The sequence below is a fragment of the Labrus bergylta genome, chromosome 10 (assembly GCF_963930695.1).
Source record: "Labrus bergylta chromosome 10, fLabBer1.1, whole genome shotgun sequence".
Lineage (NCBI taxonomy): Eukaryota > Metazoa > Chordata > Actinopteri > Labriformes > Labridae > Labrus > Labrus bergylta.
In genome coordinates this window covers 13,465,316-13,482,385 of record NC_089204.1, presented here as the reverse complement: position 1 = coordinate 13,482,385, position 17,070 = coordinate 13,465,316, and the positions used below count along the sequence as shown (strand labels likewise).

Genomic DNA, 17,070 nt, shown 5'->3' with positions numbered 1-17,070 from the left:
GTGTGTTTTGGATCTTTAATCAGGTGGGAAATTAGTGGTGCTGACATTTATTATGTCATATATTAAAGATGATATTTAATAGACCTTGTCTTGTCGTTTAAGAATTTTTTAATGTAATGTTCATTTTTTCTGAACTGCAGTGTGTCAGTCAGTTCCAGCCAGACTAGCTTTTAGTCTGAAAAAAGAATCAACACGGCTGATGTGTCAGTCCACACTAACAGATCTGTATCTATTGTTTTGTGTTGATTCCTCTCTACTCTTCTTTTTTACATTCTTACTTAAATCAAGAATGGTTAAAAAAAAAAAGAGTTTGTTGACAGTCATTTCAGAGCACCGTGTCTTTGACCTTCACTTAGCTCCACTAAGGGTCCACCTGACTGTCTGTTTTACAGTCTATGGTTCTGATGGCCATGATAACAGGGCAGTACTTCATACTGGATAGAATCTGTAATCTTCTATCATGTAAACCTGCTGTCTTTTTTTTTGCCATACTGGTCTACAAGGAGAGCAGACACATGGAGACCATCCAGCATCACAAGTTCAGCCAATAACCTCGCTCCTTCTAGCAACTGGTAGGCCAAACCGCCGATCAAATGTCAACATCAGGTTGGCAGCCTGTCTGGTTGTCTTTGCGTGCCTTTGAGTGCCTCGAGACAGCTTCCCAGGATGCATCTTTCCTCCTGTCGCAGAGCCTGGACCACGTCCAGCTGCTCCCTGGTTGACTGGTCACACTGCTGGAGGAGGAAGGAGATCTGAACACACACAGGAAAATAAAGAACGGAAATCAGGCCATGTGCTGCATCACTGGAAAAGTGAGTGTGTGTGTGTGCACCTACACACCTTGTCCACAGCCTTGTGTGTGTCCTGTAGCAGTCTGTGACAGAGAGTTATAGCTGTCTGGACGCTCCACTGCTCTCTGTCTTCACATACCGCCTGACCGAGCAACACTGTCCTCCATTGGTTACTACGGAGACAAACACATGCTTTATTCAAGACACACAGGAAGATTTAAAAGTAGGAGAAGCAGGTAGTGTGTTCGCATGTGTACTTGTGTAGCCTTACTAAAGTGTTTGAGGTAGGGACAAGAGTCTGAGAGCTGTCATCAGTCTCCAACTGGGCCCTTCACAGGACACAGTGAGATTACTGACAGGGAGAAAGAAAAACAAGGAAAACAATTACTTCATTTACTTCTATACATGGACACAAATCAGATATTTAACTGGATGTTGCTATGAGGACATAAAGACTCCTGTAAAACTCCTTGTTGTTCCTCTTTAACACTATAGTTATAATATTATCAAGTACAGCAACAACCAGTGTTAAAGACGAATCTTATAATACATGAAAGGAAAATTGACTATAAACAAATGTTAAGTCTTACTGAAGGAAATTGTTTTCTCTGAGGAATCTGATCTTCTGATCCAAACTCCTGTCGCCTTTTAAAACCTCACAGAGGAGATCTGAGGGAAAACAAAGACACTGAAGTAACTCCAAATAACACTGTAACAAGATTCATCTTAAGGTTTGCTATTTTTTTGCATTTGGCATGAATGGGAGCATTTAAAAAAATATTGCAAACATTTATTTTCAAATTTACTGAAATAAATAAAATGGATTTAAGCAAATATTTCCAACTGCTTTTGTTTGAATGCTAAATTAAATTTTAATTAAGCACTTTTTTAACAGCCCAGTCCGTATCAAGAGAGGTACAACTACTTTAATATATAAATGTTATTCTGTGCTGCTTCACAGGCCAAACATATTTTCCCGTTTCTTGCCCAAGTTCACCTGTATCCACATAGACCACACTGTGGGGGTTATCCGATGTGACAAATCCGTACTCCAGCATCAGGCGCTGGTTGTCATGGGAACCATAGTTAATGAAGGCCTGCTTGTACTGATGTGTCCCAGAGACGCTCCTGATTTCATAACAACGCGTCGCCTCGTTGAAACTGGCTTGAACCTGCAGACAACAAAACATTTCTAATAAGGTTTTTTTTTTTTAAACTCAGTTTTCTAACTGTTCAATCGATCACATGGAATCAGTTCCTGTGTCTACTTCGTGCTTAAATGTTGAATACTGTGTTGAGGGTACCTGCACATCGGGGCGGTGGTTAAGCAGGTCCAGAAAAGGAGCTAAAGCATAAACATCGTGTCCAGAGAGGAGCGGGTTTGATGGGTGGGACATGAAAACGGAGCGTGTGTTGACACTGCACCACGCCCACCTGAAGAAAGAGAGGAGAAGAACAGGTTAAAAAAAAACTGACAGAGGACGTTTTAATATATTTACTTGAAATCTAATTACCTTTTATTTTTAATACAAAGTTAAATTCCTAGTGTATAATTTCCTTTTTATAATAATTTAAATATTTAACTGTAAAATGACTGGACTGTTTGCTCGTTTGAGTACCTCAATGCTTCATATGTCAGCACCTCCTTAACGGGCTGACTCAGGATTGGCTGCAGGGATCTGAATGAGGAATAAATTACTTATCTTGAGTTCATTTATTATATCCATGTATTGAAGAACTACATAAATTAATCTTATTATTCTCTGTGTCACAAAATCTGGAATTTTGAAAATAAATTCTATAAAATCTGTGCGTGAAATAGTCTGAACACAGCCTTACATATAACCCAAGCATCTTGATTCAGTGTCCATACTTACTCAAAAAAGTCTATATGTAAGGCGTGGATTTCTCTCACTGCCTCCCGCTGCTCTGAAGCCCGTCTCCTGACGCTCTCAGGCAGAACAGCCATGACATCGTCAGTGAAGTAGGCGGGGCAGGTGTAAGCGGCGGGGAGCACTTCGATGTAGGGGGACCAGTCGGAGGCCTCCCCTCGATGCCGCTCACACACCAGGAAGACACAGAGCACCAGCAGCGGGGAGAGGCGGGGCTTCCACCTGTGAAGAAAAAAAGAATGACAACTTTGGTCTGTCTGTATGCATGTTCGCAATGTAATTAAATTAACTGCAGGTTGCTTTAATGCAGTTGGTCATGGAAAAAAAACTAACTGCAAACTCAACAAAAAAGCAGCAGTTATTGTAAGGTGCCTGTAAGAGGATTCATTTAATTTTACACTTTTTAAAGTCCACATTCAGCAATTAAAAATATTTATACTGTTATATATGTTTTTATCTCCTCACTCTTCAGTGAATGTGTTTGTGTCTGTTTACCTCTTGATGCACTCTCCCAGGTAGCTGTCTAGCACAGTTGAGCTTGTGAGAAGACAGGACTCTGGCAGAGAAATGAGCAGCTCACCAGGCTGTCGGAGGAAAACAGAGAGACAAAGAGAAAAATACAACACATTTGAAAAAAAAACAGAATGAAATTACTGATAGACAATTAAAGACTTCAAAAAAGCACCAAAGGGCTTAAAGTGAGTGATTTTCAATCACATAATTTTTTTTTAAGTCTTAAGTAAATGATTGTGCCTAAAGCTTTTTAGTAATCCTGCAAGATTATAGATGCCATAATCTCTATTTACATACGTCGTCAGACAATAGCCTATGGGTTCTGAGCTAGCAGATGCAAATATGCGCAAATGCACACCTAAAAAAAAAAAGTGCTTGTAGACTTGACTCACACTGAAGTGATTACTAGCTTTACAAACTGTTACAGAAGGTGCAACTGTGTTACACAGTCCAACACTTACCTTTATAGTCTTGAGAGATTGCAGTCCTCTGCCGGTGTCTGGATTACGTGCAAACACACACACAAACAAACTTTAAAATCTGTACTTCAGTTGATGATTTGGTTCTTTTTCCATACAGTTGCTGCTGTATCTGTCAATCAGAGGACAATACAACTTTTTCTTTGTTTAATGTCAAGAAAACTGAATGTCCAAATCTTCCACTGAAAACAAAAGTATACAAGTAGATGTCTAGACTCTTTCAGATGCTGCCACACAGAAAACATTCTACACACTGTTTTAGTGATATGAAGTGCGTCCTGAGTTTTAGTAAATTGAGTCGTACCAGTGAAGCGTGCTGGCTGCAGTAGCGTTGATGTGAATCCACGTTTGTGAAGAAACTTCATGAGCCTCACATACTGCGGCCGGTGACACAGAGACACTGAAGAGACAGAATGAGAAACAAGACTAGTGATGGGAGAGAACAGAAGAGAGACCAGTTTGTGCCCATACAGCAACAATAAAACACAAGATGAATTGACACCTGACTGGACGATGCTTTCTTGTTTCCGCCTCCTCTTCCTCGCAGCTCGTCCAGCTCGATGATCGCCACCCCTCATGACCCCACCTGTGACACCCTGATATGAACAAAGATATAGAGATCATACACACACCACTTAAAATGACAAAAAAAAAAAAAGTCTAGCTATGTGATGCTAAAACACACAGAATCTCCAGCTGACAAACTTGACACTTTGAGCATTTCAATTATTTCCAGAAGTTGCTGAATAATCATCACCGTCAACACAACTAGAAATATCACTGGCTTGTACAAAAGCACAGCCTAATAAAACAACACAATAAGCTTTATCTTCAAATAAGTTGAAAAGATTGATTCAATTGGAGAATGACTGTATTATTATTTTGAAGAGTGCATCGTCTAGGACAGTTATGCTGCATTATAATGGCAGGTGTTACAATACTATAAGCCCAACCCATTTTTATAATTTATGTTAGAGTTAAATAGAAACATCTGTCAAAGTAAGGCAAAACAATCACAGCCAATTGGCGACTATCTCATGTTCATTTAATCAAACTAACAGTGTGTAGATCGTGTGTAGTAGTTCAGAGTGTAACAATCATAACACTGTCTGCCCTCACACAGTGTTAACACGAACCCCTCACAAACCGCGCACTAAAAAAAGCGTTTAAAAATATATATATATCGATACACTTTAGGTACGGATAGGTACATACACGCCGTAAACACCAAATATATTACCTTCATGATATTATTCACATTTGAAACTCATTTTGATCTTGCGCTCTCGCTTCCTCGCTTCTTCTCAAAACCCACGTGGTCACATTGTTTTTCCGGGTATGCGCATTGACGCTGCGCAGCACACCACCAGCCTTACTCGCCTTTCTCCCCTTTTTTTTACCTCCCATTTTCCTTCTTCAGCGATTCACTCCTCGCTGCAGCCTCAACACAGTGAAGGTTCACTCAGCTCTACGCAATCAGCCAAAAGTAAGAATCCTCCATTTAAACTTGTAGTTTCAAAGACAGCATCTCGCTGACATAGAATTAGGCGTTTAAAGACGTGGAGGTGAATGGGCTTTGTCTGCAAAGTAAAGATATGCACGTTTAGGGTTATGTAATACATTAAACAATGATATGAATCCAGAGGAAAGGTACCACTCGTGATATTCTAACTTACTGAATTGTGGGCCAAATGCAGTTAACTTTAAACCATGGTTGCAAAAGTCATACTGTATAAACTATTATAAAAAAAAGGTTTACATAGAAGTTTGAATCAGGGTTAAAGGTCGTAACAATTATTAGGATAAAGGTTAACCGAGAGCATGACTGCGCACTTTAATATTTATTTCTCTTATGTCAGTTTATTTTATATTTTTTAACTTGAAATGTTTTATGTTAGTTGAAAAGTATTGTTTTTTTTTTTTTGTTTTTTTTATGAGCAATGCTTATGTTTGGCCTGTTATTCCAGTTCAAGTATATTTGTAGATAACGTAGCCTGTAAGAAAAACTTGCCTGGCAGGTCTGATTTAGAAATCGTCACCATGACTCAGCAGTTTTAAAAAAAATCTTCCTCCTACAGGCCTGAAAGCGCTTTAGATTCAGTCAATTGTAAAAAGATAAAAAATATTTAAATAAAATATATTATTTATGTGTATATATATATATATATATATATATATTTGTATTCTTAAGAGTGACAGCTGTGTGTGAATTATGTTTGTCATAAGTGCTTTACATTTTGGTAATGTTGATGAGTTTGTAATGTGTTTGATGTCTCTCTCTGGTTTGACAGACATGTCTACAAAGGTTGTCTTGGTTACGGGCGGTAACAAGGGCATCGGCCTTGCTATCGTTGATGCTCTCTGTCGGCAGTTTAAAGGAGAGGTTTATCTCACCGCCAGAGACGTGTAAGTATCTCACCTGGAAACACCTAGAAATACCTGGACCAGGTTGATGCATAAGGCCTTGATTACAAGATCATTTCACACTCTGACCAAAATCTTTCTGACAAGTAACAGAGTTTTGTGTACAGAAAGTGCACCGGTGGGACAAAAGAAACCCGGGAGGGCTTGTAGAAAACAACCCACCTAGCATTGAAACTTAATGGTGGATTATGGTTTAATCATGGGATCTCCTGACAATGTTTTTAAAAGAATCTTATCTCAGTAAAAGTCACAGCAGATGGTAGTTCAATGGGAGTCTGGATCTACTCGAGGTTTCTGCCTGTTAAAAGGACTTTCCCTTTGCCTCTGCTACTTTGCTAAATGTTGCACAGCTCTTTGCTCATTGTGGATTCATGTTGGGTCTTGCCTGAAACCTGCTCCTTTCGCAAAGTGTGTTGAGATAACATCTATTAAGGAATGGCGCTATACAATAAAAGGCGATTCATTGAAATTATAGCTGTACAGTGCACAGTTCCTGGGATGATTGAGGAAGCAGTTACTGAACACTTCTAAATCAAAGAAATACTCATTAGCCCAGCGGCTGAAGGGACGTGTTTCTAATTTGAATCATGACAAGTGAAAGTTCAATTGAAGTTGAACTTCTTTTCTGTTCCTGCAGCGGTCGTGGTCAGGCGGCAGTGGAGTCTCTGGCCTCAAAGGGACTGAAGGCAAACTTTCACCAGCTGGACATCGACGACCTGAACAGCATCAAGACTGCTGCTACTTACTTTAAAGACAAGTATGGAGGAGTGGACGTCCTCGTCAACAATGCTGGGATAGCATTCAAAAGTACGCAGAAGAAGAACTTTAGTCTATGGTTTCAGTTTTGCACAATGGTTGCTAAAATAACAATCAAGTATTGTTTTGCTACAAAATCAGATTTTGATTTAGTGTATATGTTTTCATTAAATTCTTTTATCTTATAGAACAGTATATTATAAAATGTTTCCAACAAGTAATCTAGTAGAGAACTACCTGTACTTTGAGATTTAAGCTATTTTTTACCAGCTTGAATCTACAAGTACATGATGTCTGTGTTTTCTTTATGAATGGATCAATGATATACAGTAATATATATATATATATATATATATATATATATATGTGTGTGTGTGTGTGTATGCTCATTTAGAACAGTAAAAAGTTCATTACACACATAAATAACCCAAATAACTTCCATTAGTGCCCATAATAGTCCAAGTTTCTCAACTGCAGCCACACATGCTTAAGCAAACGTACATTCTAAACACTGAAAGGTGAACCTGACTTGTTGCATTTAGGATTATACTCTTTAAATAAAGTAATCAGTCCGTTTGCTGAGTTACTCATATGTGACAAATATGAGCATGTGAACCTTGTAAAAAAACAGCAGTGGTTTTTAAGTACCATCCCTTATTCCCACTGTACTGATTTGCTCATTGAGACGCACTCTCTCTTCAGTGGCAGACACGGCTCCATTTGGAGTCCAGGCCGAGGTGACCCTCAAGACAAACTACTTTGCCACCAGAGACATGTTGACTCACTTCCTGCCGATCGTGAAAGCTGGAGGTAAGGACTGAGGACTTGATCAAATATCAAAATGAACACCTCAGCACACAATGTAATTTACAGTTTAAGAAATGTATCAGACTACAATTTTAAGGGTTTGTTTTGATCTTGATTTAGAAAAAGAAATTAAATCTTTTTTTAATGACTACTTGATTTGAATTGGTAATATTTTAAATGGCATGTTTAATTGGATTCTGATCTCTGCAAAGTTGGCACATTATGATCTCTATATCTTATAATAAATGAACATGCTGACATTTCCAACATGTGACACTTATGTTTAGCATGTTTGGTGTGGTTACTAGATTCAATTTTCATGTGCATGTTTTTCAGGTCGCGTGGTGAATGTCTCCAGCTTTGTCAGTGTCCGTGCTCTGAACCAGTGCAGCTCGGCTCTGCAAGAGCGTTTCCGCAGTGAGGACATCACTGAGGAGGAGCTGTCAGGACTGATGCAAACATTCATAGATGGGGCCAAGAAGGGAGAACACAAGCAGGGCGGCTGGCCTGACACGGCCTATGGAGTGTCCAAAACTGGACTGACGGTATGCATCCTTAGTTTTAATCAGGGGAGATAAAGAACAAGTCTGCAGGTGTCAAATTGTAAAAAAAAAAGCAGAGAGAATCTAGTGAGTTCTTTGTCCTTATTCTTAGCAAAAACAGTAACTAAAGGTTTTAGAAACTTTGAATGAAGAAAAATTGGAATGCCTCTTTAATTTTTCTTATGGATGCATCGTTAACACATATGCACATCTATTTTTTTGTCTTCAGGCCCTGTCCATTATTCTGGCTCGTCGCCTGTCCAAGGAGAGACCAAATGACGGGGTAATGACTGAAATATTAAAAGGATGAGTTGATGATATGGTTTTTTCTTCAGATGAAAGACTTCCTGCTCACTTCCTTTTTTTGGGGCGGGCATTTTTCATTCTTTTTACAGATCTTGCTGAACGCCTGCTGTCCAGGCTGGGTGCGAACAGACATGGCAGGTCCAAAAGCCCAAAAGTCACCAGAGGAGGGCGCTGAAACGCCGGTCTACCTGGCACTGTTGCCTCCTGGAGCCACAGAGCCTCATGGAAAGTTTGTTTCTGATAAAAAAGTTCAGACGTGGTAGAAGACCAAAGAAATAGAGAGTTTGAGTAAGTGTGAGCATATCTACAAAAACACCTAAATGCCAAAAACTTGCATAGAGAACAGTTTTGTCCACATTTTACAAAAAATCAAACAAGCATAACAGAATCTGGAAAAACTAATTCACATGAAATGCATTAACCAGAGCTGCAATCACTATATACTTAAGTCCATGGCTACCATTTAAATTAGCTTACACATGTGGTGGACATGGCAAACATTATTACTCAGATAATTCCAGTGATCCCTATTATGTGTTATGAGTTATGAGTTATGGGATAAGAATAATTAAGCGGATTGTTGCTTGAGTCTGGCGTATCGCTATGATTTATTATTTTGATTTTTTCAAAACTTCTCTGATGTTACCTAACTTTTATATGTAGACGTTTTTTATACACGATATAAGGAAAACTTGTCTTAGCTGGTAGAAACCATAATGTTATGAAATCATTGGAAAATAGTATGCTTTTCTGTCAAAACATTTGCGGTATGACTTTTCTTTCATAACAAAAACAATAAAGGAATTACAAATCAAAGTTGTAAGATTTTTTTTTTTTTTTAAAGGAGTGTATTAAAAATGATGATAACAGATTGCCACCACATGCATTCTTTATGACTGTACTATAAAATGTGTTCAAATAAGGAAGACTCCAGTAAAATAGAGATCCAGTAACATGTAGTGACACCTGGTGGAAAATACACTTCGTATTACACTTTTTGACAAAGAGAAAGGCATGTCATGTCTATGACGTACTGTATGTTCAATATGAGTGATTAGCTGTTTTCAGTTTCCAGAGTACAACACAGATCTCTGTTGTACTAATACTTAACTCTCCGACGCGGTTCATGTCGGTCTGTCAAGAAAACAACGACAATGTGTAATGCAGAGAATGATCAAGCAGCTTGTCTAACTGCAAGTCAACCACTACTTGAGTATTGAACTGTGTTTTTCTTGAGTCATGCTTGTTTGGCTTGTTATTCCACTCTATAGATTAGCTATAGTTCTTTGGCAGTTATTTCGAAATTGTCACCATGACTCTGCAAATCGTGTCAGTTGCAACAGTAGATGATCATGTCATCAGCATAAAACTGATACATGTCATTAGACAGATTTTCACACAGGTTATAGATATAATGGAAAATAAAATTGGTCCCAGAACCGTACCTTGGGGCATTCCCTTTGACACTTACAAAAAGTAAGAGTTGGATCCTGCCATCTGCAAGAAACCTTTGTTTATTTCAATATGTAAATTAACTTTAATCTTGTTTATTTGGTCTTGAGGCTGAGGCATATATTGTTTATAGGGATGTTCTGAGAATATGACCACTTCATAAGCTGACTGTGACGGTTGTGGAATTGTGGACATTATGTTTCTGGTCACAGTGCGCACAAAACTCCCCAAATACTGCATTGAGACAGCAAGGTTAATACATTTTCATCATACAGGTGTAAGGTGAGGTGGTGCCAACTTCCATGTCTGAAAGGAATGGCAATGGAACCCAGGGATTGGGTTGATAACAGGATGTAGCTTCCTAAAGATTTGTTACTTTGGATAATATTGATAATTAAAATAAAAAAGACTACATTCTTTCAAAATATGTGGTATCAAAAACTTTGACAACCTTATTTGAAAGCTTTTAAAAGTGGTCATTTGGGTAGTAAAGAGGTGATAGCAGTATCACATGTGGTGGAGGGGCCCAGTTGGATCTTCTCATTGGGCCCAGAAATCCTGACATCGCCCCTGGTTGCTCTATGTTTGAAGAGAGCTCAAAATAAATACCTTTGCCCTGCCCTACCTTGTCGATGTAGGTGCAGCGATTCACTCCTCTCTGCAGCTTCAACACCACAGGTCCACCCAACGCATCTGAATCAGATTAAAGTAAGAAGCCTCCATTTCACCTCTTAGATGTATATTTGAAAGCTGTTATAGTTAGAATTAGATCGTTAGAAGTTTTTCATTTTTGTTGGATTGGTCAATTTAATCATACACATTTAAGCCAGTCAATGATGTTAAAAAATATACATGAAACCAGGGAAAACTTCCTCTCTTTATCTAAAATGTATAATGAAACAGTCTCTTAAACTCTTAATGTTTTTATGTTTTAAATTATTGGGTTTATATTGTCAGCGTGGCAGCACAAAATCCTAGCCTAGTGTTACTGAATAATTTCTTATAAAACAAGTTCACATTGACAAATAGCCCAAAACGTTTAAATCAGGGATACATTTTTAAATGTATTCTTTTAAAATGACTGTTGCATCTCTTTTGTATCTCAAAAGGGGCTTTTTCATTTGATTCCTCTAAGTTGGAAAGGGGAATATTTGCAATAATTAAACAACTTAAAGCTTTCTTTTCACTTTGACATTGCTAAAAGTTGGACATGAGTCTAACACGTTCAGTGTCTGATACCAGTGTTAAAGTGTCTGTTTTTCTTGAGTCAAGCTTGTTTGGCTTGTTATTCCACTCTATAGATGAGCTATAGGATAAACCTTGGAATCTTTTTCAAAATTGTCACCATGACTCTGCAAATCTTGTCTGTTTAAAAAAAGAAAAACATCCTCCTACAGAGCTGAAAGTATAGCCCACTTGACTCATAGCAAAGACATTTTATTCTCAGGACTGACAGCTGTGGGTTTATTTTCAGGTTTACCTCCATTAGAGTTGTCACTTATTACTGTATTATGTTTGTAATGTGTCTAATGCTTCTCAGGGTTGACAGACATGCCTACAAAGGTTGCCGTGGTAACAGGCAGTAACAAAGGCATAGGCCTTGCCATCGTCAAAGCCCTCAGAAAGCAGTTTCAAGGAGACGTTTACCTCACGGCCAGAGATGTGTAAGTAGCACACCTGGAAACGCCTGGACCAGGTTTTTGCATAAGGCTTTGACTTTGATCTTTTATTATACTGACCTGAATGTCTCCCATAAGGATCTTCTTTCTGTCCGTCTTTTCTCAGTGAATTAATATGACTTGACTATTGTATTGAATCTCATTTTTCAAACACTGTTTTTAATAAGCTCCAAACATATTTAACATGCAACTTTTCAACCAGAATGTGTGTTAGACAATCATTCATGTCAATAAAAATAAGGTTTCATATATAATTAAAAAAACATGTTATGGTCATATAAAGTAATTTCTCTACAATGTATTATGTATTAAGAAAACACAATCATTTTTAGAAATAATCTCATAATAACCAAAGCTGTTTTGGGTTTATAAATTTAGATTATTTTAGGGCTGCAGTGATAAAGACAATTACACAACTAATTTGACAATATGTTAATAAGCTAAACTTTGTGGTACCACCTTTATAAACACAAGAATTTGCTTCTAGCTTTCAGTACAGAAAAAACTGTAATGAGCATTTTGAAAGATATTTTTCTTCATTTTTAAGGACTAGATAAAGGTTGAACTTTTCTTCTGTTCCTGCAGCTGTCGTGGTCGGGCGGCATTGGAGTCTCTGGCCTCAGAGGGAATAAAGGCCAACTTTTATCAGCTGGACATCAATGACCTTCAAAGCATCAAGACTGCTGCATCTTACTTTACAGACAAGTATGGAGGGGTTGACGTCCTTATTAATAATGCTGGGATAGCATTCAAAGGTAAGATCACAATCATTTATTTACTGCTTATGTTTAACTACTGATGTCACACAAAACATTTCAGTGCCGCTTTACAAGCAGCATCGTTCCTGTATCATTATTGTAAAAAGAAAAATCATACAGTAGTATAATTCATGTTTGAGTAATGTCATCATTACTATGAGATTTTTCTAGTAGCTTATCATTTTCTATTTAAATGTTTTAGTTTTATGCTTTCTATGAAGTGAAAAGGACTGTGAAAGAAAATTGTAGAGGTGGATGGTTGCAATCAAAAAGCCACTCGAGGACTATAGCCTCTGTTTATCAGGTGCACAACCTAACCACTGGGCCAACCAGCATGCCATTTCTTAAACAGTAAGAATATATTCATCAAAATGTTCTTTTTTACTAAGGACTCAGGGGGTTTCTATCCAGTTAATAATGAACACATTTTAAATTATTACACTGATACAAATGCAGTCAAACAGTTTAAGTAAGTGACATTACTCTTCTGAGTCATGAAAATGTTCTGACCTTCAGTCACTATTGTTTGGGAAAGAATGACGACTGAACAAGGGTTTAAACAGTGTGTGTGTTATCTTATACTGAACAATGCTTTGTTTGTGTATAGCGTTATGAACATATACCACAGAATCTGTACATTTCTCCATCTTTCACATTTCTCTACCAAAACTCCATAGTGCACCTTTAATATGCAGAAGCTTTGAAACAGAAATCATCATTTGTTTACTCAATAAGTGCAGACAATTGTATATCAGATACCTAACTTTTGACATGGATTTAAACCCACCACAGGACTAAATGACTGGCTCGCACAATGAGATGAGATGAGAAGCTTAAGATGACAATGCATGTAGCCTATCATGAAATGTTGTTATCTCTCTTTCTATCTGATTTGCTCTCTTCAGTGGCAGACACGGCTCCATTTGGAGTCCAGGCCGAGGAGACCCTCAAGACAAACTACTTTGCCACCAGAGACATGTTGACTCACTTCCTGCCAATCATAAAAGATGGAGGTAAGGATTGAGGACTTCACCGAATATCTTTATGAACAGCTCGGTGCACAATCTAAATTGCAGGCTGAAAGTTTGGCAGACTATGACAGTGGTTTTCTACACAGTTTCATTTTTGAGAGTTTGTTCTGGCTTGATTCAGAAAAACATTTTTTCCTATATGCTATTTGGATGTTTTTTGTTCAGCACAGTACTTAAGTTTTTCAGATGTGCGTGCTGTTTGATATTTTTGTATGATAAAAAAAACTAACCAAACATCCAACTCACATTCAGTTTGTGGGGAAATGTTCAAATCATGACTGAAAAGGTTGACATGAGATACACACTTGTTTGTAACTACTTTACAAACTTCTAACAGCATATGTATCTGCGCGTGTGTGTGTGTGTGTGTGTGTGTGTGTTTTTTCAGGTCGCGTGGTGAATGTCTCCAGCTTTGTCAGTGTCCGTGCTCTGAACCAGTGCAGCTCGGCTCTGCAAGAGCGTTTCCGCAGCGAGGACATCACTGAGGAGGAGCTGTCGGGGCTGATGCAAACATTTATTAAGGAGGCCCAGACTGGCCAACACAAGCAGGGAGGCTGGCCTGACACGGCCTATGGAGTGTCCAAAACTGGACTGACGGTATGACCCATTAAGTCATCTACAGAGTTTGAAATAGCGATGATTAAAAAAAAGTTTGTAGGTCTTAAAAATGCAGAGAGTGGTGAGATCTTTGTCCCGAGCCATCAAAATGAGGGACTAAAGGTTGAAAACAATTCTGATAATTCCTGTCTCATAGCTTCTTCCTTAGAGAAATAAGGTATGGGACTTATGCAGGTCTGTGTTTCTGTCTTCAGGTCCTGTCCATGATTCTGGCTCGTTGTCTGTCCAAGGAGAGACCAAAAGACGGGGTAACGACTGAAATATTAAAATGAGAGGTTTTCTGGTTTTGTTCCAGTCAAAAATGCTCCGCTAACACGTTTTTTTTTTAAACGTATCATCATGTCTAATAGATCCTGCTGAGCGCCTGCTGTCCAGGCTTGGTGGGCACTGACATGGCAGGTCCAAAAGCCCCAAAGTCACCAGCGGAGGGCGCTGAAACTCCAGTCTACTTGGCACTGCTGCCTCCTGGAGCCACAGAGCCTCATGGAAAGTTTGTTTCTGATAAAAAAGTTCAGACATGGTGAGAGGGTCACAAGGACCTTCCTTTGTGTTACTATTAAGAACATGTCTGCTATTAACAAAATAATAAATAAATAAATCTCACAATCCACCAATTATTTTTTTTAAAATGATAACTTCTTTGTTTGCGTCTTCTAGGCAACACTAATTATGCAAAGATCTGTATGAGTGCTGCCCAATATTTTTTTTCTTATGAAACTCCCATTTTGAACTTTCCTGTAGTTTTAACTGTTTTACAATTGTTTCATGTAAAAAGGAAAACTTGTTATCTTGTGAAATCATGGGGCATACGAATGCGTTTCAACTGTTTGACATTTGCTTTCTTGTCTGAACATGAAGACAATTTGAAATCAAAATGACAAAATGTTTATTGAAAAGGAGATTATTCGATAAGAACAAACACAAAGTTGAGTAGTTTTCTGCTTCTAGGATAAACACATTCACAGTCGTTTCAAGTTAGAAAAGGTTCAAAGCTTTTAAATCACAGTCATGCTTGTTTAAGGTCTGAAAGCAGGTTTTTTAAGGAACAATTCGTTTTGTTGGAGAAAAACTATGAAAGTGAAATAAATAAGTCGAATGTTCTAATCCTTATTTAGTTGTAAGTTATATTCTCACTGTAATGTGAAGTGTCTTGTCATGAGATACAGGCGGATTTAGTGAGATGTAGTGACACCTAGTGGCCAAAGTGAGCATTACACAAGACTGTATAACACACTGGTTCTGAAATGGGAGCGTGTACGATGTGATGTTTAAGTGTTCTGGGGATGATCTGATGTGTTCAGTTTCTGTGAGTGTAACACAGATATAAAGGTCAGGATAAATGTAGGGTTTCTTTGATTTGCAGCACAACATCAAACAATGTAGCATGAACCTATCCATTTTTAGTTGTAGACACATTTATGGTGACATATATAATGACACAGCCAACAATAAATGACACTGTCAGTGAAGACATATTAAAACTGCACGTGTGACATCAATGTTTATTACATTATTTATGAACATGTGTGGTTTAGAGAGGTTTTTTATAGCTGCACTGACTGTTAAATCACACTGCTGCCTTTTTTCTATTTAAGGAAAGACTGAATGATCACTGAAATATTGCAGTTTCTTTTCATTTCTTGGTACATTTTACATTTTTTTTAACAAATGATTTCAGCATAGCAATGGTTTTAAAGGGGACATATAATGAAAAATCCACTTTGACAGTGTTTTTGAACATATATTTGGGTAACCTGAGTGTCTACCGACCCACTAAATGGGAAATAAACCCATCCAGACCTTTGTTTGTGGTCTGCATAAGTTTCACAACACAGATGAAAATGCTCTTTTTCAAATTTGCTCAACTTGTGATGTCACAGTGGGATTCTGGTAAAAAAAAAAATCCCCAAAGATGTGGCTTGGCACGCTGAGGCTGAGAAGCTACACCTGGGGAGCACACAGGAGAGAAAACACAAACACAAACCCACAACACTATGGCATGTAACATTGAAATGCTGGAATTTATTGTTCATTTTCCAGATAATTCATTTTCATAGTCAAAGAAAGTCCTGTTGTCTATTTTTGTGACGTTCAAGTCAGCAGGGGACGGTTTTGATTGGTTGATTAGATTGATTGAACAGGGAGGGGTTTAAAAAATCAATCAGCTAAGCCAATCAAAAATTCGCTTTGAGGACAAAAAAATCTGCATATAATATTAAAACACAACCTAAAGCAAGTCACGATAAGACGTGATAAGTTTTTAAAAAAAAATCTGTAAGAATTTCACGGTGATGTTATTTGTGTCAGACTCAGAAACTGCTTTATCTCCAATTAAGATTTCATGTTTTTGAATTTGGTGCAATGTTCTGGTTCACAAGAAAGACAGAGAGATAATATCTTTAACATGAGAAATGTAATGATAAGAACAGAAATGAACAATTCATTCAGAAAAGTTGATTACATTTTGTACATATTATAGTTTTTCTTTTCCTGTTAGTTTCAAATTGAAGTCATACTACACTCATTTCCACTGACTTTGTTCCTTTAATTACGGCAGCATTGTCTCAGAACTTTGTGAACCTGGACAATATTCAAACGCCCTCCATCATATGTTCAGTTTTTTCTTTAAAAAAAATAGAGTTAGAATAGAGTTTACATGTTGTTTTAAAGCTTCATTCATTTGAATGCATTTTGTATTATTTGCAAAAATGTTCAGCTTTGAATAACTAACTAGAATTAAAAATATACCATCCAATATTCAATGTGCTTACATGTGTCATCTTTTTCTGCAGCCTGACAAATTCCCATAAATATTGTTAAGTATATAACCTTCATGTCCTCAGTTGCAGTTACAGCCTTTTCTACATTTGTATTATCATTTTAAAAAGCTTAAACGAGCAGAGCAGAAAGGGACACAATCATATTTCCTTTTTTCTCGTCTGCAGTAATAGGCTTAAATTGTTTTTTGTTGACGTGTTGTAAAATGCGTCAGTTAATGAAACCGTTGTTGAAAACAGATCAT

At 37.7% G+C, this 17,070-nt stretch overlaps 3 protein-coding genes across 5 annotated transcripts; 2 read left to right on the top strand and 1 right to left on the bottom strand.

Moving 5' to 3' along the window:
• Position 1: 1 nt before the first annotated feature.
• setd4 (SET domain containing 4) lies at positions 2–5,023 on the bottom strand. Of its 3 annotated transcripts, XM_020639231.3 has the most exons (13): positions 4,916–5,023; positions 4,178–4,271; positions 3,980–4,075; positions 3,658–3,695; positions 3,179–3,267; positions 2,669–2,905; positions 2,411–2,470; positions 2,096–2,225; positions 1,789–1,963; positions 1,382–1,460; positions 1,063–1,143; positions 841–964; positions 2–752 (listed from the first exon to the last, which is right to left on the bottom strand). In XM_020639231.3, the coding sequence occupies exons 1-13, from the start codon at positions 4,919–4,921 to the stop codon at positions 603–605; spliced, it is 1,359 nt and encodes a 452-aa protein (XP_020494887.2). In that variant the 5' UTR covers positions 4,922–5,023; the 3' UTR covers positions 2–602. The 3 variants fall into 3 exon arrangements, with proteins under 3 accessions (XP_020494887.2, XP_065815526.1, XP_065815527.1); XM_065959454.1 differs by having other exon boundaries at positions 3,980–4,271; XM_065959455.1 differs by having other exon boundaries at positions 2–734; positions 3,980–4,271.
• Positions 4,999–9,326, top strand: LOC109987943 (carbonyl reductase [NADPH] 1). Its single transcript, XM_020639225.2, has 7 exons — positions 4,999–5,161; positions 5,967–6,081; positions 6,737–6,906; positions 7,558–7,665; positions 7,999–8,207; positions 8,434–8,487; positions 8,600–9,326. Exons 1-7 carry the CDS (start codon positions 5,014–5,016, stop codon positions 8,771–8,773), a joined length of 978 nt encoding a protein of 325 aa, XP_020494881.2. The 5' UTR covers positions 4,999–5,013; the 3' UTR covers positions 8,774–9,326.
• A 1,196-nt stretch (positions 9,327–10,522) lies between these two features.
• Positions 10,523–15,049, top strand: cbr1 (carbonyl reductase 1). Its single transcript, XM_020639230.3, has 7 exons — positions 10,523–10,670; positions 11,503–11,626; positions 12,227–12,396; positions 13,305–13,412; positions 13,819–14,027; positions 14,243–14,296; positions 14,399–15,049. Exons 2-7 carry the CDS (start codon positions 11,514–11,516, stop codon positions 14,570–14,572), a joined length of 828 nt encoding a protein of 275 aa, XP_020494886.2. The 5' UTR covers positions 10,523–10,670; positions 11,503–11,513; the 3' UTR covers positions 14,573–15,049.
• The last annotated feature ends 2,021 nt before the right edge of the window (positions 15,050–17,070 follow it).